Source organism: Monocercomonoides exilis (assembly GCF_001643675.1).
Source record: "Monocercomonoides exilis strain PA203 chromosome Unknown scaffold2-2631571, whole genome shotgun sequence".
Lineage (NCBI taxonomy): Eukaryota > Preaxostyla > Oxymonadida > Polymastigidae > Monocercomonoides > Monocercomonoides exilis.
In genome coordinates this window covers 1,075,001-1,098,400 of record NW_027150547.1, presented here as the reverse complement: position 1 = coordinate 1,098,400, position 23,400 = coordinate 1,075,001, and the positions used below count along the sequence as shown (strand labels likewise).

Here is a 23,400-nt window from a genome sequence, read left to right as displayed (position 1 = left end):
TGCAAAGTTCCAACATCTTATTTTCATCAAATATCAAGTTGAATTTCAACATTGAAACCTTCTTCTTATCTCACACACTCAAAAGAAATGACAAATTTCGGAAATACGTGTTGCTTATCTTCATTGTTACTATGCCTGTCTGCTGTATTCCAACTTTGTGATAGTGAAATAACAAAAATAAATCAAAAGAAACAATTATCTTCAAAAATTTTTCAAATTTCAAATAAAATTTTAAAAGTGAATGGATTCTCAGTCAGTTGAAACAATGAATACGTGGATCAATGGGAACAATGTTATTGCTATGAAGCAAGACAACCTCAAAACATTTCGGATGCCTATTCCAAAATGAATAACATTATACAACGAAATGGTTGTATTCAAAAAAGAAACTTCATTTTTTCAACATCGTATTCTACTAAATGTTGTTCATGTGGGGAAGAGTCAATTCAACAAAACGATGAATCATTTGTGATAGCAATTTTCAGTTTTTCTCCCTGTTAAGGGTTGAGAAAAGAATTCACAACAGAAATGTTGGACGATTCAAACAGAATTTATTGTTCAACCTGCAGAAAACATTCAAGTGTCAGCCGAAACTTGTTTTGCAATTCATTTCCTTCCGTTATTTCATTGTCTCATGAAAGATGCTCAGATATCCACAAAACAACAGAGCTTTCATTTATTATGTCCTCAGATTCCGAAATGCATAAATGTTCAGTTGTGAACCATCAAAGAGAAAAATTCTCAATTGAAAATGCGAATTGCGGAAGAGTTGTCAAATACGATCTTGTTGGAATAATTGACCACTAACCATTGCAGAATATTTCTTTTCATAATGTGGCTCTTGAACGTCGAATAAACTATATTAACTCAACATGGAAATTGTGAAATGATTTTTAAATTGACAATTTCGAAGAGAAAATGCTAATTGAAAAATGGAAGTCATTATTAACAGATGGGTAAAAACCATCTTTATCAATTTGTATGAAAAATAAAGATGGCTATGAAACTTTGAAAATGACAAAAGGAGGAGTTGACACTTTAATCACTCATGAAAATATTTCTATGACTAATTCCAATTCTTTCAAAGAAACAGTTCTTGGGTCCATGCAAAGATCCTCACATTTAACAGAGAAAATGACTACACAAGAAAGAAGCTTTTCACTATCTCCTTCAATGGTTCAAAGATTTAAAGGTGTTCGAGTTTTCTCTCCATTTCAGAAAAGACAAATTTTCAAGCCAAAAAACCAACTTTGGAAAGAATTAATGGAACAAACGGGAATGGTAATGTCGTTGTCACAATTCCACAAAATGACTGTTCAATTTACAAAAGCAATAAGAAGAATCGATATATACCAACAGTATAACGTGCAGAAACAAATAGAAAACAAAAGGAAAACTCTTCAATTAGTGGAAAAACTTCAAAGAGATTTAGAAATTACTTTCATGGTTTTGAAAACACATCAAGTGATTTCTCAATTACAACGTGATCATTTCAATGACTGTTTATCTTTTATAAAAGAAAGTGAGGTGATTTGTCTTTTTGATTTCAAAGAGAAGTTGAGGACATCGATCACAGCGACTCAGGCTCAAGATGATTTTAACATCTTTCGTCAAGTTTCTGACATTGCTATAATCTCTTTTCAAAAAACGAATAGTGTTTTGAACAAAAAATCTACAACTTTTTGTCTGATAATCCAAACAATAATCATGCTTTTGTTATCAACTGTCTGACATCTGTGTTGTTATCATCAGCTTTCAAGAATTTAAATACGTCTAAGTTTTTTTCGTGATTCAGGAGCTCATAACAAAAACAAATATAATTTGTACTATCTTTTTTCTCACAAAAAAACTTTCTTTCGAAACTCAAAACGCAAGGTGAGCTTCTTTGCGGAACACCACGGTAAGAATCTTTGTGATGCAGAGTTTGGAATGTTTGTCATATTTATTCGGAATCACTTATCTAACCAAAAACTTGAAAATGTTTTTAATTTAATTTCATTTTTAAATAAGAATGCAGACTTATTCTCTTCTTCATCTTTGAAAAAATCCCAATAGCACTTGCCATCAGATTCAATTTCAACGGAAAAAATGAAAGAGAACGGATCTTGTGAAACAATCATTCAGAGATTTTTTGAAGAATCCATATCATCAAACAACAAATCATATTCTTATTTAATCAACCCACATCAAAGAGATTATTTGTATTTCAAAAGTCGAGGAACAAGCATATGCGGATCTGCTGTAAGCTTTATTCCTCAGCGTTCATTAATAGCTCTTGAAGTTCAAATTAAGAAGGAGAAAGAGAAATCACACAGGATTGTTACACAAAAGCAGCAAGAATCACAATGTTTGAATTTATCAAGTTTTTCAAAATACATGCTAAAAAGAAGACGCAACCTTGTTCGAGATTCGTTTGCATTTTCGTCTCCAATCAATGATGACTTTTTTATTGATTAATAAGCTCATTTTTGTGTATGCTTAACTTTCTTTCTGTTGAAAGAATGTGAGACAAGATATCACACAATAGAAAAAACAACTGATCATTGTTTTTTCCGGACCTGGATACGATGCGATATTTCCCAGGTACGCATTAATGAAGTTTTTCATGCTTGTTATTTGAAGATTATCTTTTTGATATCCTGCCGATTAATGCGATCAACGACTTTTCTCATTAATAATAATTCGGTTTCTGATCATGATCTTAACACTTTTTTTCATATTTTTTGAAAATATGGGGGAAAATATGGACTTTCAAGCTTTTTATGCACAATACAATTAAAAAATTTCTTCACTCATAACATTTTAAAACTTGACCAGATTTCAAAATAAATTTTATTTTCATATCAGTCAACAAAAGTGAATGATTTAGCAACATTATTTTTTGTGATCTCAAACGAATTCATAAAAATGAACAAATTTTGTTGAAAAATTTTGATCACAAAAAGTTCATCAAAAGTGCATAATTTTTCAATGAAAATGCCTGAAGTCAAATATTTTGTCCCATATGAATGAATCAAAGACATAAATAAACGTGTTTTTTTATTTTTCATTGAAATACATTTGTAACAAAGATAAAAGAGAAAATAAATTTTCATGAATCATGGTTCGATTCTTCCTTTGGTTGAAAACATTCTGGAATCTATCCATCTCAATAGAAAACATCTTTTGCTTTTGCTGTCGCAGACTGATACCACGTTGTCTATTCTGCTCACTAATGAAATTGCTGATGTAACCAATCTCAATTCGCTTTTTTCATTCGCATTTACACCTATTGCTGATCCTGCAACTTCTTATTCTTCCAGAACGCTTTCATCAAAATTATTCGATAACGAGCATGTGAAGTTGATGATCTCACAAACAGCAGAGCCCACAACAATCGCGCTTTTTGCGATGCTGGCCGACTCCACTGACACATCCACAAGTGAAAGTTTCCCTTTCAAGCAGACAGCAAAACTGCACCTGCTCTGCCGCATTCCACCCAGCCCTGCTTCTGTTCCAAACACACACAGCGCCAGACTCAGCACCCCATCCTCGCACTGAACCAAAGCTGTTGCAGAATCGTTGAAGGATGATACAATTACAAGCGTTATAAGCTTCAACGAAAGCTCGCCTACTCATCGCAAAAACGGATCAGATGCTTCTCCTGCCTTTTCTATAAACAGAAGCTTCAACTCCCGTTTTTCTTCTTCTTCCAATGAGCTTGATAAGATGGTGAAGTTGGAGAGAGTGAAGGTGTTGGCAACTTCAGTGGATTTGGTAATGGAAATGAGCTTTGGCAAGGCCTCGTTGCTGATCTGCTGCATCCCTTTCCAGAACGAGCAGCATGGATTATCTGCGTTTCCGCATCTCATCACATCTGCCCCAGCGTCTGACAGACGGATTGTTGAAGCGGAATACGGAACCAAATATCGGAATAAATCCAGTTCTTCGCTTTCTGCTTCTATCCCCACAAACGCATTGCTGTCTTCTTTCATCGACTCGAATGAAAATGCAAATGTTGCCAAAGTGACTGAAGCGTTCAATTCTGCAGATGCAATAAATATGTTTTTGCCAAGTTGCGCATCGTTTGCTTCGAACACCATGTTGCCTTCGAATCTGAAGGGTTTTTCTACTGCAGACTTCGAGCAGTCGATATACAAAAACCCTCCTCTGCCTCTTCCTGTGGGGCATTTGCACAGCTCAGCTCGGCAGCCCTTCACGCGCAGCAGGTCTGATTGCTCCAGATAGACAGACATTGCACCGCCTTCTGTGCTTGTGGGAGAGCAAATGTTGTGGAAGCAGCACTCCTCGAGCGTGACATAAGACGAAAGTGCGAAGGGGCAGTTCACAAACACCAACGAAGAAGCAGATACATTCAACAGCTCCACTGTTCCTCTTTTGTTCAATAGCAGAACATATTCCAGCACAGAAGTGGCAACCGAATGGAACGAGGCTGAGTTGAAGGTGAGATATCCGTCAGACGACGAAACAACGGAAGACTGTCCATTTGAGAAGAACGCTGGCAGATGGAACTGCACAGAAGAAAACGAAAGCGAATTATTCGAGCTGAAAATCGATTGGCTCGATCCACCTGTTGTTTGATAAATTGACAGTCTGGCGAATGCAGGTGAAGCAGCTGCGGCAGGCAATCCAATACTGAGCTGAGAAAGGCCAAATTCATAGCACTCGCATATTGCCACTTCATCCAGAATTTCAACAAAGCACGACTGCGAGTCTTCAGATGCTTGCAAGTTGTTGATGCCCCACCACAACGAGTGACAAGGTATTTCTGCCTTTCCACACCAGATAAAGTTGATTTCAGCCGATCCAACGCTTATTGTCGACGAAGAATATTTCACCAAAAAAATCAGCAGATCCGCAGATGGGCTCATAAAATGTGTTTCATATTTTCCTTTCAGATCGACTTTTATCTCTCCATCTGCTCCAAAATACTCGAAATCAAACAGAGATGGAATGATTGACGCGTTCAAATCAGCACTTCTAACAAACATGTCTTTTTTATCAAATGCCTCATTTCTGCGAAATGTTATTCCAGAAAATAAATAATTATTAATGCTTCCCTTCAAATCGAGATAGATTCCGCCTCCTCTCCCAGTAACAGCATTCACTACACAAGACACAATTGATGTTTTGTTCATTATCAAAGATCCCTCTGCTTCAGGAATGCAATTAAGAATTCCTCCATCTCCTTTTATCGAAGAGCATCCATCAAATGTGCATGCTCCGCTTTTATGCACTGATTTCGGGCAAATAATTTCCAACACATGACCGTTTCTTGTCTCGCAATTCGCGAATCCTGTATCCTTCAGTATGATATCACAATTGTCTCTTCCAGCAATTAATCCGTTTGGAGCATCAGATGAAACAGAAGAAAAACTGCAAGACTCCAAAGAGAGCGATGCCCCTTCAATCAAAGCTATTCCACCTGACTGAAATGGAATCACTCCAAGAGTGCAAGAGGCAAAATGCACAACTCCGCCTCCTCCTGAAACAATTCATTTCGAAGGATTGGAATTTCTGCCGCTTCCTTGCTCAAATATGCAATCTAAGAATGAGCATTGACCAATGCTAACTTCCACAAGTGAACCTATGTCAGGTGAAGGATTTGGAGACGATGGAAGCACAAAGCAAAGCTTGGAAAATGAAAGGGTGGTTGAGCGACTTCCTTCAACCAGCTCGAACTTTCCATTTCTTCCAAATATCATTGCTTTTGTTTTGGCATTGCTTTGGACGGGAATTAAGATTCCGCGCCGTTCACAACAGCATCAATGGGGCTGTTTCCTTCGAGCAGTATGATCGAATGAAAAGAATTCATTATATAAAAGCCCATCTCCACTGAAGTGCATGGGCTCCGCTTCGATCCACAGTTCTCGACGGCTGAGTCACCGCCATCCACAAACACAAACGAAGTCGGTGGAGGGAACAGATAGTCGATCATTGTGACACCTCCGTCTGCTGGCTCAGACAGACTGCGCACTCATAGGCAGTCAGGGGCAGTGCCTTCAGAAGCTGACCCATTCCAATACATCAGAAGGATTGCTGCCCCTGGCTCTTCACAGACAACATACGCATCCTTCCCGCACAATGCTCCGTTGTTCTCGAATGTGTTGTTCCTTATCGAGTAATCGACGTGTGAAGAGGTGAATGTGAGGAACAGCCCTCCACTAAATCCATCTCCGCTGGACACAATGCAGAACTCCACTTTGGTTCTCTCGAATCGGAATACACCATTTTCTTTGACATCCATCAGCACGCACCCTCCAATCGTTCTCCCAGAATAGCAAATACAGCTAATAAATGAGCAGTTCTCCACACTCAACACCCCGCCAGCACCCAATTCACCCACAATCACTCCTCCATCTCCGTTTGTTCTGCTCAGATTCGAAAATGTCACATTCTTCAGAAGACCATTTGCCAGTGAATTAATTGTAATGTGGCTGCTGTTGAGCATTGTTGTATTCTCAATGCTGCTGTTCTCAATCTCCAAATTTTTCTCTCTTGTAACAAAAAGCAGTGCTCCTTTTCCTTCTCTGCTCAGCTTGGATACTTCCATTCCTTCAATTGAACACTCAGCATCGTTTCCGTCAAGTGCAATAATCTCAGCATTTCCCATTGCAAAGTCCTTCATTTTGCATCCATTCAATTCCGCTTTCCCATTTGTTACGTAAATGATCCTGTACTCAACAGCTAAGCTGCTGCTGTTCCAAAACTCGAATCTGTCAATGGTGAGCGTGGCTGACGAGCACAGGAACAGAGAATTGCGTAACTTGTGTGGATTCCTTTTCTCTGTTGAGAAGTGAAAAGATTGAAAAACTGTTGATCTGTCCCATAACGAATAAAGTATTCCTTCAAAGATGCTTTTGCAAACATGGAACTATTTCCGAATTTTCAACAATCTTACGGTTAGAAATTTCATGGATATTAACACAATATAATTGAAAACGAGAAAAAGGCAAAAATAGCAAAGATAAAATTTTCAATAACATCGAAATTTTTTGCGATCTCAAAAAATAATCACACATATGATCGAGTTAATTGTTCACCATTCGCCTCTTTTTGTATGTCTTGTTTTTCTCGAGCATGACAATGGAAACGATTTTTTCTCCTGTTTCACTGTTTTGATTTTTTTTTTTGAAGCTTTCTTTGAAGATTTGTTCTTTAATAGGAGTTTATTAAAAGACATTCACAAGTCCACTTTCTTTGAGTGATTTTTAAAAGTTAATTGATAAATATCCAAAAAAAAGAAGAATTCATTGTTTTCAACAAATGTTGTTCCACTCAGCCATGCTTTGAATCAGACGTTTTCTGTTTAATTTGAAACTTCCATAGAGAAAATATTAATTAATCCAATGATTGAAGCGAATTGATTATATTTAGAGTGTAATATATATAATTTGAGTATTTAAATGACTTTTTTTCTTGTTAATAAGAAATCAACATGTTCTTTTTCTCAGAAACCTCTTTCCTATCGAATCCGGTTCGAATCTGGAGGAAAAGATTGGGAACTCAGTTGAGTGTTTTTGCAATTTGAACGCTTTTAGAAATTTTCACTTTTCTCATTTTGCATGTGTCGAAGAAGGAATGAATTAGAGAAACTTTTGTTTTTGAAGTGTTTTGAGGCAAAAAGGATGAAATGAAGTGTTGGTCAAATTTTGGAATGAATCCCGTTTTTTCTGTTTTTTTATGAAGATATACTAAAAGTCGATAATGATGAAGGATTTTCCAATCAAAAGATAGACAAATTAGTAATTGACAAAAACAACTGTTATATAAATAAAATAATTATAGTCAATATTTGATAATAAGCAAGGATGGTTAGTGATAGAATCTTTAACAACTCTTTTTTTTTGAAAATGAATGAGAAAATGAGAAAATAGACAAATTCAATCTTGAAAGATAAAAGCTCTGCAATTGCATTTGTCTCAGAAAAAAAAATATTGAAAAATAAATAAAAAGATCAACTCGTCAAACCATCGATTGAATGTTTTTCACTCTAACATTTTTTTGTTCAGAAAAAAGTGCAATGACTAGGTTTTCAACTCTTTCCAGTTGTTCACTTGTAATTATTGATGGGCGGTCCATTTTCCCCACTTCCAGATTTGCTTTCATCGCCACTATTCCTCTTTCCCATGCACCGTTTGAAATAGCTTTGGATCCAACAGCAGTTTTCCACGTTACAGCATATTTCTTTTTTTATTTCGAAGATCTTTTGTGACGGAAATGAAAATAATCGGAAGTCGGATATTGCAATCAAACAATGAAGAGGGTTTGGAGTGTTTTTTTGAAGGGTCTATTATTACACCTTTTATCTAATTCTTTTTAAGTTAAGTTTCAATTAATGAGATTGAAATTTGTTCACAAACAGCTATTTATGAATAATTAATAACTTAATATTCAAATTATTTCTTCTGATTATATAAAATTATGAAATATTTTTGATATTGTTTTTGGAACAAACTGCTGTATAAATTACAAAGGTTCAGAAAATTTTTCTGTTGATAAATTTGTTAATGGAAAAAAACCCACATGAATTGAGCTTAGACATGTTTGAATATTTCTTATTTCTCATTATGATACGTTCATTTAAATTTTCCTCTCACAAAATAACTTTTTCAACCGCATTTTCCACCAACAGTTATTTGAAACTTTCAAAAATTGATCATTTTCTTCTCAAGAAAATATTTCTCTTATTTTTGAAAGCAAATTAATACTTTTTTCATAGACTTTAATAATCAAAGAGTTGCTCATATTTTTACGAGTAATAAGTTACGAGAGTTTTGACCTGAGTTGTTGCTATTAAACTTAACCTTTGTGGTTTTTGTTATGATTTGTTGTTGGATTTCTTGTTTGAATGCAAATTTGTTCGTTTTCAAATTATTACAAAAATAAGAAGAATCGATTTCGCTTGTGATTATCCCGTTTCAATATTCTAATAAACATTTATAGGGGAAAATTCGGACTTTCAAGTTATTTTTGCACAAGGCATTGAAAAATAGCTTCACTCATAACTTTATTTCGCTTTCTCAGATTTCAAAATAAATATGATTTTCGAATCTGCAAACAGGCATCGTTGAAATCATAACAGAAAGTGTTCCAACATTTCACGAATGTCAAAAAATGAACCAATTTTTATTGTGTTTTTTGATGTAATAAAGTCAATGAAAAGTTCATCATTTTTCAATGAAAATGCTTGAAGCACAATATTTTGCACATTATGAATACGATTGAAAAAATATTTGTGTGATTATCTTTGAAATCAAAACTTTTTTCGAGGTGTTCATTTTTCAAAGTTTGTTTGTCATTGTGAAGAGATTTTGTGTTCAAATGCTGAATTCATCACAACTGTTTTTAAAAATAAATGTTTATGCTCAAATAAAGATGAAGATGTTTTTAATAAACCTTTTCATTTTTCAGTGATCTTTTATTGATATTCAAGGGAAAATTTTGTACAGATATTTTTGTAAGAAAAAATATGACATCAAAAAATATTACCAATTTAAATAACATTTTTATTTGAAACTCTTCAAATTTGCAATACAATGGTGAAAAAAACACACATTTATTATTATGGAATTAAAATTGTTTTGAACAGTTTTATTTTTATTCATGTGTTTTTCGAATTCTATTTGAAGTGAAAATTTTTGAGCTTTTTCCAAAAATGCCAGAATATGAATATATATTAAAAAATTAACAACAATTTGTAAAGTTAAATATTAACAAATTTGTTAAAATTTTGCTTGATCTAATAAAAGAAAGAAACAACCAAGGAGCTGAAAATCATGAAAATAATACAAAAAGAAGGTCTCAAAGTTTTAAACGTTTTCATAGCCAGATTAAAATCAAAATGTGCGTACAAAAGAGCTTTGAAAGTGGAAGCAATCGTTTATAATGTTGGAATCAATGGACAACATTGTCAAACGACTTTTCATGTTTCGGGATGAAGTACCATTGTTTGTAAAAAAAAGGAAATAAACACACCATCTTAAAGGAACAACGGAAAAGTTATGCACAAATGTTATTTGAATTATTCATTAGAAAAAAATAAATTGGTTTTTTATTTCAAATAGGCAAGTTTCATTTATTCTTCAAAAAAGAACGAAAGTGGAAATCAATAGGCTGCAAACAAAAAGTGGGATAATTTTTCTAATCCAATATAAAATGGTCTTCATTAAAAAAGCCAGCAAAACATCCTATAAACAGAATCGAACACTCAACAAGGCTCATTTTGCGTTCTCTTTTTGAAGATTTGGAAGAATTATATAAGAAGAAGAAAAATATTCCACAATTAATATTTAATCTGGATGAAACTTGTATCAAAAGAGACACAACTGAATCAACCAAAATAATTTCTCTGCCCGATTGCTCCAGCCCAATCTCTCAAGAAACACCACTTTCTGTATCTGTTTCATCACTTTGATTTATTTCTGTTTACGGAGAACATTGCAAAACTTCATTGATCAGTCATTTCACATTTATCCCTCATGAATATGCATGAGAAAAATTCAATAACTTTGTATTTGTTACCACTGCAAAGAAAAAAATGGATTCTTCTTTATTTTTTGACCTATTCAAATATGTTGAAGTCGATTCAATTGATTGAAGAAGAAAACTTTCTGGATTATCAAACTTTCCTGCGTGCCTGCATATGTGTGGTGCCACAACCCACACGAACAAAGATGTTTTGGGATTGGATAAAGAAAACGAGATCAATATCGTGATCCTTCTTTTTCACAACTTGCAAAACGTGCAGTTACTGGATAAATATGTTTATCCAAACATAATGAAAATCATTTACACATTTGATACAGACTTTGTACAAAGAAATGTCGAATCAAACAGAGCCAATTTGGTAAAAATTTAAAAGAAGCATTATCAGAAGCGACAAAGCCTTCGAAGATCGTCGTATCTTTCAGGAATTTCGCCATTTGGCCCTTCAATCAAGAAATTGTATTGGAAAGCCGAAGTGAACATCTCTTATTGAAGATTGCAAAGCTTCAAGCAACAATATCCGCTTGGCTGATAATTCCAAGTACGGAATTTTCTCTTTCAATTAAGTTTATTCTTCCATTTGCACAGAACATTTCATTAAGTCTTTTTTTATTTATGTTTTCAATGAAAAAGCTTGAAGTTGCCGATGTATATTCTTATTATCCAAATGATTCATATTTTTAAGATTATTGTTGTTATTTTGGAATAATAATTATCATCAATTTTTTTTCCTGTGGAATTGATTCAAGAAATAAGTCCTGCAAATTACTCAATTTTAAATTAACTTTAAAGAAAAACCATTAAATCAGTCGAGTCCTCAGCCGAATATTATTTGGTTTCATCGGATAAGTATAAACAAATAATTGTAAATTTTCGAATTTGTTATCTTTTTTTTGATAGAGAATTATTTCAACATATAGAAAATTTCGTTATAATCAAAAATATGAAAAACAAAAATGAAGATGCAATAGAAATAATTTGAAAATACGTTCATTATAAAAGTTATAAATAATTGGTATTTATAAATTAAAAAAATCACTCAAAAAATTCATTAATTTTTATTATTATCAATTGAATTACAAAAACCCTTCAGAAAAAGAATTCTGTGTGAAAAAAGGTATTTTGACAGAATTACAAAATAAATTTTTTTCTTAAAATGAATTTATAAATGAATTTTAAAAAAATTAATTACTCGCCTGTGACATTCCTGAATAATTTGAATATCAATTTGAATCAAAAGAATTTTTTGAATAGTTGAAAAAATCATAATTAATATTCATAACTTTTTATTCATAATGTTAATTATAATATTTGATTCAATTTTTAATGATTTTCATCCCACCTTTTCCGAATTTTCCTTTCTCAAAAATATAAATATCATTTTTTTTTTGTTATCATTTATTTCGAAAACTTTTCTTTTTATTGTTTCTATTTTATTTTCCTACAATTATTCTTTTATTTCATACACACAAAAGCTGTTTTTGCAACAAAGTTGCAAGACGAATAGTTTCGCTGTTTCTTTCTTTTTTTCAATAAAAAAATTATATTTGATTCCTTAATTGTCAGTTCAGCTCAGTTTATTTCATTTATTTATTTTTCATGTAATAAATAATAATATTCAAACCTTAAAAAAAAGATGCTTCGTTTTATATATGGGTGATAATTTTTGAAATCATATCTTTTTTCGGGGTGTTGATTTTTCAAAGATTATTTGTTTTTGAAAGAAAATTTTTGTTCAAAAGAGAAAAAGCTTGATTATTGTTTTCAAATAAATAAATGGTTTTTCTGAATCAAAGAATTTAATGAATTCAATAAGCCTTTTCACTTTTCAATTTTTTTTTTTTGATTTTCAAGAAATATTTTTGCACCGAAATGTTTGAATGAAATAATATGATTACAAAAATAATCAACCATATATAAGAAACCTAATTTTGAACAGAAGAAGAAAAAATATAAAAAGAACAATTCAAACTGCATTTCGAAGTATCATATATGAAAAAAGTTGAATTATCAGAATTTGTGTCAAACAAATTTGAATAACAATTATAACTAAAATAATCTATTAAATCAAATGTTCAACTCAGAACTTTTTTGCCAAGTTTATTATTAATTCAATTTGTTAAAAAACCAAACTCACTATCACATTCATTTTTACTGTGATGTTCAGCAAAAAATGAAAGTGAACAATGTTTATTTTTTAATATAAAAGAATTATCAGAAAAAATAAAAATAAAAATTTGAGAATTACGAAAATGCTGCCCATTGTCGCAAAAAAAGTTAAAAGCATCAACATTCAAAAAAATATCAAATTGCAGTAGTTGTTTCAAACATTCACTTTCAAATCGATAATCGTGAGACAATATTTCAGAAAAAAGAATTAAAACAACATTTTTTTAAATACCAAAATTATCAACATAAAAAACCACAAAACACAAATGAGAAATTTGTTTCTTATTAAAAAAAGATTTTCCAGTCTCATTATAAGAAATTGGTAAACACCAATTCTCTTTCAAATCCATTAAAATAATTACTTCATTTTTTCTTAAATTTTCTTTCTTCTCATCAAAAAAGTTTCTTTGATGTTGGGCCATTTTTCGATGATGAATTATTTAATACATTTCATAACCTTCAGTTTGGATTAATTTTTGTCCTTTTCTTACTATTTCTTTCTTTCTCTTTTCCAAAAAATTTCCTCTTTCACAAATTTCACATAAATCTGTCTTTTTCTTTGATTTTTTAAAAATTTCTTGTTTTTTTGCAGAATGTTGAATAAGACATTTTTAAATTAATTTCTTTTTTCATTTCATTAAATAGATCTTTATTCGTTTTTTTATTTAATATTTTATCATAAAAAGAAAACATACCAAAGCCATTTTTTTTTTCCTTTACAAATTATTTGTCAAACAAACATCATTTTCAAAATTTTCATCAACTTCTTCAAATTCCCTCCCTCCATCAAATCCTCCTTCCATTCCACCTTCTCCTCCATCCAACTCTTCCTCCATTCCACCTTCTCCTCCATCCAACTCTTCCTCCATTCCACCTTCTCCTCCATCCAACTCTTCCTCCATTCCACCTTCTCCTCCATCCAACTCTTCCTCCATTCCACCTTCTCCTCCATCAAATCCTCCTTCCATTCCACCTTCTCCTCCATCCAATTCTTCCTCCATTCCACCTTCTCCTCCATCCAACTCTTCCTCCATTCCACCTTCTCCTCCATCCAACTCTTCCTCCATTCCACCTTCTCCTTTATCCAAATTTTCCTTCCATTCCACCTTCTCCTCCATCCAACTCTTCCTCCATTCCACCTTCTCCTCCATCCAAATCCTCCTTCCATTCCACCTTCTCCTCCATCCAATTCTTCCTCCATTCCACCTTCTCCTCCATCCAACTCTTCCTCCATTCCACCTTCTCCTCCATCCAACTCTTCCTCCATTCCACCTTCTCCTTTATCCAAATTTTCCTTCCATTCCACCTTCTCCTCCATCCAACTCTTCCTCCATTCCACCTTCTCCTCCATCCAACTCTTCCTCCATTCCACCTTCTCCTTTATCCAAATTTTCCTTCCATTCCACCTTCTCCTCCATCCAATTCTTCCTTCCATTCCACCTTCTCCTCCATCCAACTCTTCCTCCATTCCACCTTCTCCTCCATCCAACTCTTCCTCCATTCCACCTTCTCCTCCATCCAACTCTTCCTCCATTCCACCTTCTCCTCCATCCAATTCTTCTTTCCATTCCACCTTCTTTTCCATCAAATCCTCCTTCCATTCCACCTTCTCCTCCATTTAACTCTTCCTCCATCACAATTTCTCCTTCATCCAACTCTTCCTCCATTCCACCTTCTCCTCCATCCAACTCTTCCTCCATTCCACCTTCTCCTCCATCCAAATCCTCCTTCCATTCCACCTTCTTTTCCATCAAATCCTCCTTCCATTCCACCTTCTCCTCCATCCAAATCCTCCTTCCATTCCACCTTCTCCTCCATCCAATTCTTCCTCCATTCCACCTTCTCCTCCATCCAACTCTTCCTCCATTCCACCTTCTTTTCCATCAAATCCTCCTTCCATTCCACCTTCTCCTCCATCCAAATCCTCCTTCCATTCCACCTTCTCCTCCATCCAATTCTTCCTCCATTCCACCTTCTCCTCCATCCAACTCTTCCTCCATTCCACCTTCTCCTCCATCCAACTCTTCCTCCATTCCACCTTCTCCTTTATCCAAATTTTCCTTCCATTCCACCTTCTCCTTTATCCAAATCCTCCTTCCATTCCACCTTCTTTTCCATCAAATCCTCCTTCCATTCCACCTTCTCCTCCATCTAACTTTTCTTCCATATCAGCCTCATTTCTAAAAACTCCAGCATGCACTGCACCACCAGCTCCAATCCCACAAACATCCCTTCCACCTCCAGCTCCAATCCCACAAACATCCCTTCCACCACCAGCTCCAAGCCCACAAACATCCCTTCCACCACCAGCTCCAAGCCCACAAACATCTTTTCCACCTCCAGCTCCAAACACGTATGCCCCGCTTGCTGCCCAAAATCCATCCAAACCAGCCCCGCTCACAGCTCCACAGTCTTCTAATACAGCACCGTAGAAGGAAAAATTGTGATTGTTAATATTGCAAAAGGTCAAATTTTTTTTTAAATTTAGTTAAGAAAATATATAACTTTAATGGTTATTACAAAAATAATAAGAATTATCAAAAAATATCTTTAAGATGCTTTTTCTTTTTATTGTACTTGTTTTTCAATTATGTAATATTTTTCTTCTTCATTTTTTTTCATTTTTTCATTTTTTCATTCATTCTTTCTTTCTTTTTTATAATTTTTATTATATAATATTATATTATATTATATTATATTATATTTTTTTTTCAAAGCATTCAGCATTGATTTGTCGCCTCACAAAATCTTCTGGCTTTTTCTCATTTCTGAGGAAATATGAAATTTAGGAAAATAATATATTATCAATTTTTTTATCAAAAAAAAAAGAAAAAGAAACAAATAAATGAAACAAATGAAATTAAAAAATAAAAGCAAATAAAATACTGTCTCAAAGATATTCATAGGATTGCACTTATATTGAACAACATTTTGTAATATTAATTATATTTATTTGATGTTGCAGCAATTGAAAAATCCTGGTCATTTGCAACTGTTTCAGTTAAGTTCCTTTTCTTTTTGAACTTAAAAAGTGAATATTGAAATTTGCACAAGTTGACCATTGTAAATCCATCAAACAAAAATTTAAAAATACTGCTCCTTCATTTTCATTTTCAACATGGTTTTGTTTGTTCTATTTTTACTCATTTTTTCAGAAAAAGTGAGAAATCATTGTGAAAAAAAATTGGATTTTTAAGGAAGACTTTATAGACATTTTAAGAGCAGAACTTATTCATTTTCCTTAAAAAAAAGCTTCATCCAAATTTTGAAAACAATTATACAAAACTTTGTCACGTTTTCCCATTTGGTACGAATTATTTTTCTGCAAGCATTTTCATTGAAAAATAATGAATTTTTGATAAACTTGTCGTATTCAAAAAATTAGAATAAAATCTGTCCATTTTTTGTAATTTGTTTCAGTTCATTAAACATTATTCCATAATAGCAATGATTTCTTTTTGCAGATTCAAATATCCGATTAATTTTGATAACTGAGAAAGAATAACAAAGTTTTGAATGAAACAATTTTTTAATGTTTTGTGCAAAAAAAGCATTAAAATTCATATTTTCCCCCAATTGCTCGACGAATTGTAAGCATTTTCATTGGAATTGTAAGACATCTAATATTTTCTAAAGACAAATGGCACAACGCAATTTTTCACATTCATTTCCAAATACAAAAAAAATTATATGGGTATTTTTTTTTTGAAAAGTCACAAAATATTAATTGATCTGAAAATCAGATCACAAATGATCAAAAAATGTTGATCATTCCGTTACCATTATATATTGCTGAATGTTATTCTATTGAGTTTTGCCACCCTTTCCCCACATATTGCGTTTTAATAAAATAGATTTCAAATACCCAATTAACTATTGAATCACTTTTTTGATTTAAATATTTTTTTTCTTGTTTTTTGAACTCACAGAAAAATATGTTTATATTTCTTTGTTTTCATTTCAACTGTTCAAGTCTACGTTTTGATTATGCGAATGGAGACTTTTTTTTCAGTGTTTTCCTATGTTGAAAGATAAATAGATTTTAACTTGCTTAAATATGAGTTTTTTATCAGAAATTATTAAATAAGAAAATTTCATCGATTCTGTCCTCATTGAATTGAAAGAAATTCAAAAAGTTGTATACAAAGAGCAATTTTTAGTTTTATAATAAATAAATAATTGACAACTGCAATTTCTTGCATTTAATGTCCTTTTATAAAAAATTCAAAAAAGAAATGGCATCTCATGTTTTGAATCAAAACATGAATTATGTCTTAAATAGCTTTCAACTTTTCATTTTCTTTTTTTTGTTTCTCATCTATTTTTTCTCATTTCAAATCTTTTCAAAAGAAATTCTGTTCCTTCTTTTCCATTAGATCAAAAAGATGAGATTTCGGTGATGATTGACGTTTCTTATTTGAATATGGACTTTGTTTTTGTGACACGAAAGGCACTGCAATTTTGTGCGATGAGTTGTATCAAAAAGCTTCTTGTGGCCGGGGCAGCTCAGCAGTCGTCTCATCGCTCAGCGCCTTTGTCTTCTTCAACTGGAGCAGCACGCCGATCAACTTCGCCATTTCGGAGGCGGAGAAGCGAAGAGAAGAAAGTGACAGGAGATGATCAGCCATCTTCATCATCGACACCTATGATTGACCCTTCGGATGCGTCTGCAGTGGAGGCGTTATTCACTTCGGCAAGAGTGATGGATGATATTGAGAAGTGGCTTAAGTGTATGAAAATCACAATAGTCGTCACTGAGGGAGCAACAGACGCTGAGGGGTTATGTTGTGGCGCAAAGGGTGGTGCTGTATGGAGGTGTTGTGTGTGCGTACGATGTGGTGCTTTCGGCGATGCTTACAGTTCAGCATGTGCGTCCGCTTATAAAACTTACAGCATTTTCGTGAACGAAGTTGCAAGGCAAGTGCATCTTTAAGGAGGCAGACATGAATGAATTATTGTCTATCAACAATCAATTTTAATCATTCACCACAGATCTTACAATCGCAGTTGTCGAGGCGTGAGGTTGTGAAATTGGATGAAGAAGTGAAGAGGCTAAGAGTTGCGGCGTGTGAAGAGGTGAAGAGCTGAAGAACAAGAAGGAAGACCTGGAGGAGACAAAGGCGAACGCTGCTCAGACGCTAAGCAAGAAGGACGGAAAGTGCGAGGGGCATGTTGTGGAGCTGGGGGTGGAGAAGGAGGAGCTGGAGCGGCAGATCCCGGAGCTAATGGAGCTGCACGAGGAGGCGAAGCAGGAGATGGAGAAACGGTATTCGGAGTTCGTCATGCTGCTGCAGAAGATCCGGGACGACGAGCAGATATCGAAGCGGACGAGCGGGCTGGTGGAGCAGCTGCAGCAGAATGACAAGATCAAAGTATGCGAGAGAGGAAGATACTGGAGCTGAACTAGAAGAATAACACAGATGTGAAGGAGCTGCAGCAGCTTGTGGCGATGAATGAGAATGTGGAGCTGATTGATGTAGTGATTGAGAAGGAGAAGAAGCTGCATTCTCAGCAGGGCAGAGTGGGGTGGAGAGTGTGGATGGCAAGCGAATAATGATGTATTAGTGGTAAGGCTTGCTACGCCTTCTTCGTTGTTGTCTGCGGGAGGTGGGGAGGTTCAGTCTTTGGCTTTGTTGATTCTGAAGTTGGGGCTGTGTGAAAAGAGTCAAGAGAAGATTGCAGCGAGCTTCGAATGTGACAGCACTGTGTTGGTTTGGTCAGAAACGAGAGGGAAGGGGGATGATGTGAAAGTGGGGAGCGGGATGAGTGTTGTGGGAAGAAGACAACTGTGGGTGGAAAGAGTTTCGAGTGAGGTGGAAGTTAGGGAACGAGATCTGGGATCAGCGAAAGATAGAAAAGAATGGTGCTGTCAAAAGAACAGGAAAAGACGATACACATGCAGAAGGCGCTGTGCAATAGATGAATGAGAAGCTGCGTACGGATCTTGCACAATAGAAGTGGGAGCAGAAGAAAAAGAAGGAGTTAAATGAAGAGACGATGGAGCATCAGATGAGAACGGTTTCTTGGTCACTAAGGCAAGTTGCGCACGAAACGGCGCATGAGCTTTGGATACCGATCACGTTGCAGTCGCCTGTGCAGATGAAGCGTTTGTTGAAGCCGCAGATGATAGTGTGTAAGTCGTCGCTGGTGTTGAAGCTGACGTAGATTCTGGGGATATTCGGAGACATGAACGCAACAGACTTGGGAGAGGGCATCGCTGTGTTAGCGGGAGTTGTGGTTTCGAGTCAGTAGTTTGGGGATTTTGTGATCATGTGGCTGTGGGTGAAGCATGCAGCGCAGAAGATGAGCGAGGCAGTGATATAAAAGATGATCTTCGTTGTGGAGCTGTTTCCAAATGACTTTGCTGATGTGTTGTTGTTAGGGAAGTTTGTGGGGGAGGAGCGCAAAGGAGACAAGTTGTGGTTTTCATTACATCTGCAAAGTGCTATTTGAAGGTTTTCAGTTGAAGCCACTCGCAGAAGAGAGCTAGATCTTCCTGATGACTCTGGACAGGATGTTTTGAATGAAAATCAAATCATTGGTTAAAGAGGCTTCGGAGAAGAAAATCGAGATGTTATTTTGGTGGAGTTTGAGGGATTTTTTTTGTAGAAGGGAGAGGCAGACTCGTCTGTGTTTCTGAGGTCTTTGAAGAACTTCAACCAAGCGGAAGCAATGAAGTTGAAAAAAGGTGATAAAGGCGCTGCGCGATGCAATTCGTAGCTGCGATCCCTTGACTTTTTCATCATCATCTTCACACGAAGCTAGGAGAGGGATCATATATTCGAACAGGAGTCTTTTCATTGTGTGTCCATTCCGCAGACTCCGCATGCGCTATCGCTGGGTATTTTTCGGGATGAGTACATGCTGTCTGGGTGCTGCTTGCTATCATTCGAATATGTGGTGAAGGCGTGCCAGCGCAACGATTTCTTCACGCTGTTCTTGAAGCAACAAAATAAATTTAATACCTCCGAAATTTGAGCATATCTGTGTCCATCTGAGAAAAGGACGGTTAAGAAGACAATTAGCCTGCATTTTGCGCTGCTGAAGATGGCTCTGAATGGCCAGGGGCTGATGATTTCGGTGGCATCAGCAGGGGCAAGTGAAGGGGCAGGGGCGGATGTGGTTCAGAAACGGAAGATGGAGTCTATGCAGCTGGCTGAGAAGAAGAAAGACGGGTAGCGGTCACTGTTGTGGATGATTGGGTTTGTTGTGGAGCTCGTGGGGCGGCATCTGAAAAGAACGAGGTGGAAAAGGCGATCAGCTTTGTGTTGCTGCTGTGTGATTGGTAGTTTGTGGAGCTGTGTCACAAGGCTATGGAAAGGCAGAGGGATAGAGGAGGAATCAATATATTGTCATGTTTCATCAACTTCTTCTTCCTTCTTCTCCTTCCTCTTTTCCTTCCTCTTCTTCCTCCTCCTCCTTTTTCACCATCTTATTTTTTATTATTCATTCAGAAATAAGCAAAAAGAAGACAAACCATTCTCAATGTTGATTTTTATTTGTTTCTTTCAAAGAATTTTTAAAAAAAAAATGAATGTGAAAAGAAACGGAATATAGAAGGAGAATGAGGTTTATAGATGAAACAAAATCAAGTGAAGAAGAAAAATTGAGAAAATCAAAATCGATAAATATAGAATTGAAGAGAAAGAGGAGTAGGAGGAAGAGGAAGAATAATTTGTAAAAGTACATGTAAACAAAGATGTCAATACCAATGAAGAACATTTTCAGCTTCATTATTAACTCTTTCAGCTACACCACCGTCTTTAGAAACTGCGCCAATTACTGCCCATCCTCCAAAGGAAGATCAAAGCAGATCTCCTTTTTTTGAGTCGTTCCTCCACAGCTTCAGCCGCAACAGCCCTCGCAGCAGCTGCACCATCTGGAACAACGCCCACCGCCATTTTTTCTTCTCCACCACCGATTGCATAATCTCCACTGGCAGCTTCAGCCCAATCCATTCCACTTCCACCTTCGATACTGCATAAAGTTTACGAATTATGTTGTTCAGCTCATCTCGCTGTCTTCACAATCTCATTATTCAAAGACTGCAGATGAGAATTTCGCAGATCAGCTTCATCACAAACATCCGGAAGCTGCTTCTGCTCGAAAGTTGTTCAGTTAAAACGATGGAAACACAAATATTTCGGTATTTCTCTTTTCAGACTTTATTCCCACAAACAACAAAAAACACTATCATCTTTTCTCCGATACAACTTCAAACACCGTCAAGATGTAATGAAAACTGCATTTCACCTCAAATTTACTTTTTCCGCACAAATTCCCCTAATTGCCACATCCCTGCAAAGTCCATCCGGAACAGCACTTCCCCAAACATCCTCGCCAACCACACCACCTCTTTCTTCAATTTCTACGAGAATTTCTCCCACCATCATATATAAATAAAGTCCTCAAACCTTTGCCTCGGAACCACCATCCCCACTTAAGATTGCCCCACCCAGGTCTGCTTCGATCTTGTCTTTATTTGTTCCGTCAATTGTCCAAAGCTTCAGCACCAGCAATGGCTGCAGCCCTGTATTCAGCGGCATTAGCAGCATCTGCATCTGAACAGACGACCTCCGTGTTGGTGGCAACCGAAGCACATACGTCATTTTGTATGCCACCTGCCTCAGCGACCCTGATACTGAGCTCATCAGCCGCTCCATCGCTGTCGACCCCGCCAGCAAAGGCACCCCGCCTGCCCCTGGCTGCCCTGCCCCCGTTCCACCACGCGAAGTCACAGGCCACTCCGACTATTCCCGGTCTCGGCTGTCTGTCGTCTGCTCAAGAAGCATGTACAACCGCTGCACAACAGTCGCCTTCCCTGCCCCTTCTCCTGCCTCTACCCCAGCTGGGATCCAGTCCTCCCGCTCTCTCTTCGCATCCTCATGCGGCAACAGCGGAATCCCATGAGGCACGCTCGCTTCTTTTTCATCTGCCTATTCATCCTCCTCTGCTTTTTCGTATTCTATGCCTCAACTTCCGTTCTTCCTCCTCATGCCATCCCTCCCTCTTTCATCTTTCTTCTCTGTCCTGCCTTCTCTGCCCACCAAAGTTACGCCCACCCAACCTTCTCCTCCAGCTGCTTCACCCACCCAACCAGGCGCTGAACCATCTTTTCATACGACGACTTCATTATCTTTTAATCCTGCTCTTTTGCGCAAGTGCCATCCACTGATTCTCAATCGCCTCCTCGAGAAGCTCCTTCTGTTTTCAGATCGTCTGCTCCTGCGCATTCGACTGCTCCATCAGCATCTTCGTTTCCTTCTCCATCTAGTTTCTCTTCTGCCACACATTTGCACCCCCCCACTTCTCCATGATGAAACTCTCTCCTCCACAGCTATTTGCTTCTCCCACTATGCTCACTCCGCTCCACACTTTTACAACATCCCCTTTCCCGTCGGGTCTGGCTCAAGCATCACAGTGCTGTCACATTCGAAACTCGCTGCAATCTTCTCTTGACTCTTTTCACGCAGCCCCAACTTCAGAATCAACAAAGCCAAAGACTGAACCTCCCCACCTCCCGCAGACGACAACAAAGAAGGTGTGGCAATTATAACCACCGACCAGCTAGTTTCCACTTGCCAACCACGCTCACCACTCCTCCTCGCTGTGCCCAGCACTTCTTCTCCTTCACCTGCTTCACCTGCTTCACCTGCTTCACATCTGCATTGTGCTTCTCGCTCAGCTCCGGAATCTTCCTCTGTTGTATCCAGATGATCTTGTCCTTCTCCTGCAGCTGCTCCTCCAGTTAACTCGTAGGCTTCGATATCTGCTCTTCATCCCGGATCCTCTGCAGCATCATGTTGAACTCCTGAAGTTTCTTCTCTGTCTCCATTTCCGTCTCCTCATCCTTCTTCTCCTGCTCCTTCACGTCTTCTCGCTCATCGAGCACATACAGAGACAGAACCACATCATCATTTCTCAACCAAACCACTTTCGGCACCATCTCCGCTCTCTCCTCTATCCTTCATAGAACAACCATCCGCCTCATCACTTCGTCCTCCAACTTCGTCACCACATGCCTCGACTGCGGCAATCGCTACACCAGCCGCGCTATCGCGGACGGAAGCAGCAACGGATCAAACAGAATGTTTGACAACAGGAATGCATTCAGATTTGTCACCATAAAGATATGTTTGCTCCACATCTTCTTTTGTGATGATTCTGCTTGTGAAGGAAAGCAAGTCATGTGACATATTTCCGCAGAGACTGCTGCAACAGCGACATGTGCATCGCACACATCCCAACAGCCTTAACCACAACAATCTGCAGCCTCCTCTTGATATTGTCCATCGCTGATGACGTGAAAAACGCAGCTACCACCGATGCCTCCGAAGTGTTAACTGTCGATGCAAATGAAAATTATGGGCTAATGACCTTTAGCCTTCTCCACTTTTTTTCTACTCATACGAATTAAAGATAAAGAAGAAAAAGACAAAGGCCTTGATGGATGAGAAGACTGCTGCACTACCCCTGTAACAAGAAGATTTTTCAGATATCCCACCACTCCTACTGGAAGCTCCAACAGCTGCACAAAGACGATATCTTCATGTGACAAGAGATTTTGATCAGTTTGAAATACTTATCTTTTTCAAGTTATTGAGCTGAACGGAACTTGATATATTCAGGCAATAAATAATGATCAAATGCAAAAGAAAGTTTAAAAAGAACTTGTTATTGTTGTAACCATTGAGGTTATGTTCATAATTTGTTCCTCAAAATGATAAACTTGTTCTTTCTCTG

The 23,400-nt window shown here is 36.6% G+C and overlaps 8 protein-coding genes across 8 annotated transcripts; 2 read left to right on the top strand and 6 right to left on the bottom strand.

The window, feature by feature from the left end:
* Positions 1-5,977: 5,977 nt before the first annotated feature.
* MONOS_16536 (uncharacterized protein) lies at positions 5,978-6,628 on the bottom strand (the record flags this gene model as incomplete). Its single annotated transcript, XM_067869442.1, has 1 exon — positions 5,978-6,628. The coding sequence occupies one exon, from the start codon at positions 6,626-6,628 to the stop codon at positions 5,978-5,980; it is 651 nt and encodes a 216-aa protein (XP_067735758.1).
* Positions 6,629-13,373: 6,745 nt separating this feature from the next.
* Positions 13,374-13,808, bottom strand: MONOS_16922 (uncharacterized protein; the record flags this gene model as incomplete). Its single annotated transcript, XM_067869797.1, has 1 exon — positions 13,374-13,808. The coding sequence occupies one exon, from the start codon at positions 13,806-13,808 to the stop codon at positions 13,374-13,376; it is 435 nt and encodes a 144-aa protein (XP_067735757.1).
* A 129-nt stretch (positions 13,809-13,937) lies between these two features.
* On the bottom strand, positions 13,938-14,441 carry MONOS_16921 (uncharacterized protein; the record flags this gene model as incomplete). The annotated part of the gene is made up of 1 exon (XM_067869796.1): positions 13,938-14,441. The coding sequence occupies one exon, from the start codon at positions 14,439-14,441 to the stop codon at positions 13,938-13,940; it is 504 nt and encodes a 167-aa protein (XP_067735756.1).
* Positions 14,442-14,737: 296 nt separating this feature from the next.
* On the bottom strand, positions 14,738-15,587 carry MONOS_16920 (uncharacterized protein; the record flags this gene model as incomplete). The annotated part of the gene is made up of 2 exons (XM_067869795.1): positions 14,738-15,072; positions 15,572-15,587. 2 exons carry the CDS (start codon positions 15,585-15,587, stop codon positions 14,738-14,740), a joined length of 351 nt encoding a protein of 116 aa, XP_067735755.1.
* A 1,493-nt stretch (positions 15,588-17,080) lies between these two features.
* On the top strand, positions 17,081-18,059 carry MONOS_16476 (uncharacterized protein; the record flags this gene model as incomplete). The annotated part of the gene is made up of 2 exons (XM_067869384.1): positions 17,081-17,387; positions 17,734-18,059. 2 exons carry the CDS (start codon positions 17,081-17,083, stop codon positions 18,057-18,059), a joined length of 633 nt encoding a protein of 210 aa, XP_067735754.1.
* A 2,361-nt stretch (positions 18,060-20,420) lies between these two features.
* On the bottom strand, positions 20,421-21,050 carry MONOS_15387 (uncharacterized protein; the record flags this gene model as incomplete). The annotated part of the gene is made up of 2 exons (XM_067868258.1): positions 20,421-20,634; positions 20,911-21,050. 2 exons carry the CDS (start codon positions 21,048-21,050, stop codon positions 20,421-20,423), a joined length of 354 nt encoding a protein of 117 aa, XP_067735753.1.
* Positions 21,051-21,175: 125 nt separating this feature from the next.
* MONOS_15388 (uncharacterized protein) lies at positions 21,176-21,832 on the top strand (the record flags this gene model as incomplete). Its single annotated transcript, XM_067868259.1, has 1 exon — positions 21,176-21,832. One exon carries the CDS (start codon positions 21,176-21,178, stop codon positions 21,830-21,832), a length of 657 nt encoding a protein of 218 aa, XP_067735752.1.
* Positions 21,833-22,034: 202 nt separating this feature from the next.
* MONOS_15389 (uncharacterized protein) lies at positions 22,035-22,950 on the bottom strand (the record flags this gene model as incomplete). The annotated part of the gene is made up of 3 exons (XM_067868260.1): positions 22,035-22,426; positions 22,589-22,710; positions 22,898-22,950. The coding sequence occupies 3 exons, from the start codon at positions 22,948-22,950 to the stop codon at positions 22,035-22,037; spliced, it is 567 nt and encodes a 188-aa protein (XP_067735751.1).
* Positions 22,951-23,400: the final 450 nt, after the last annotated feature.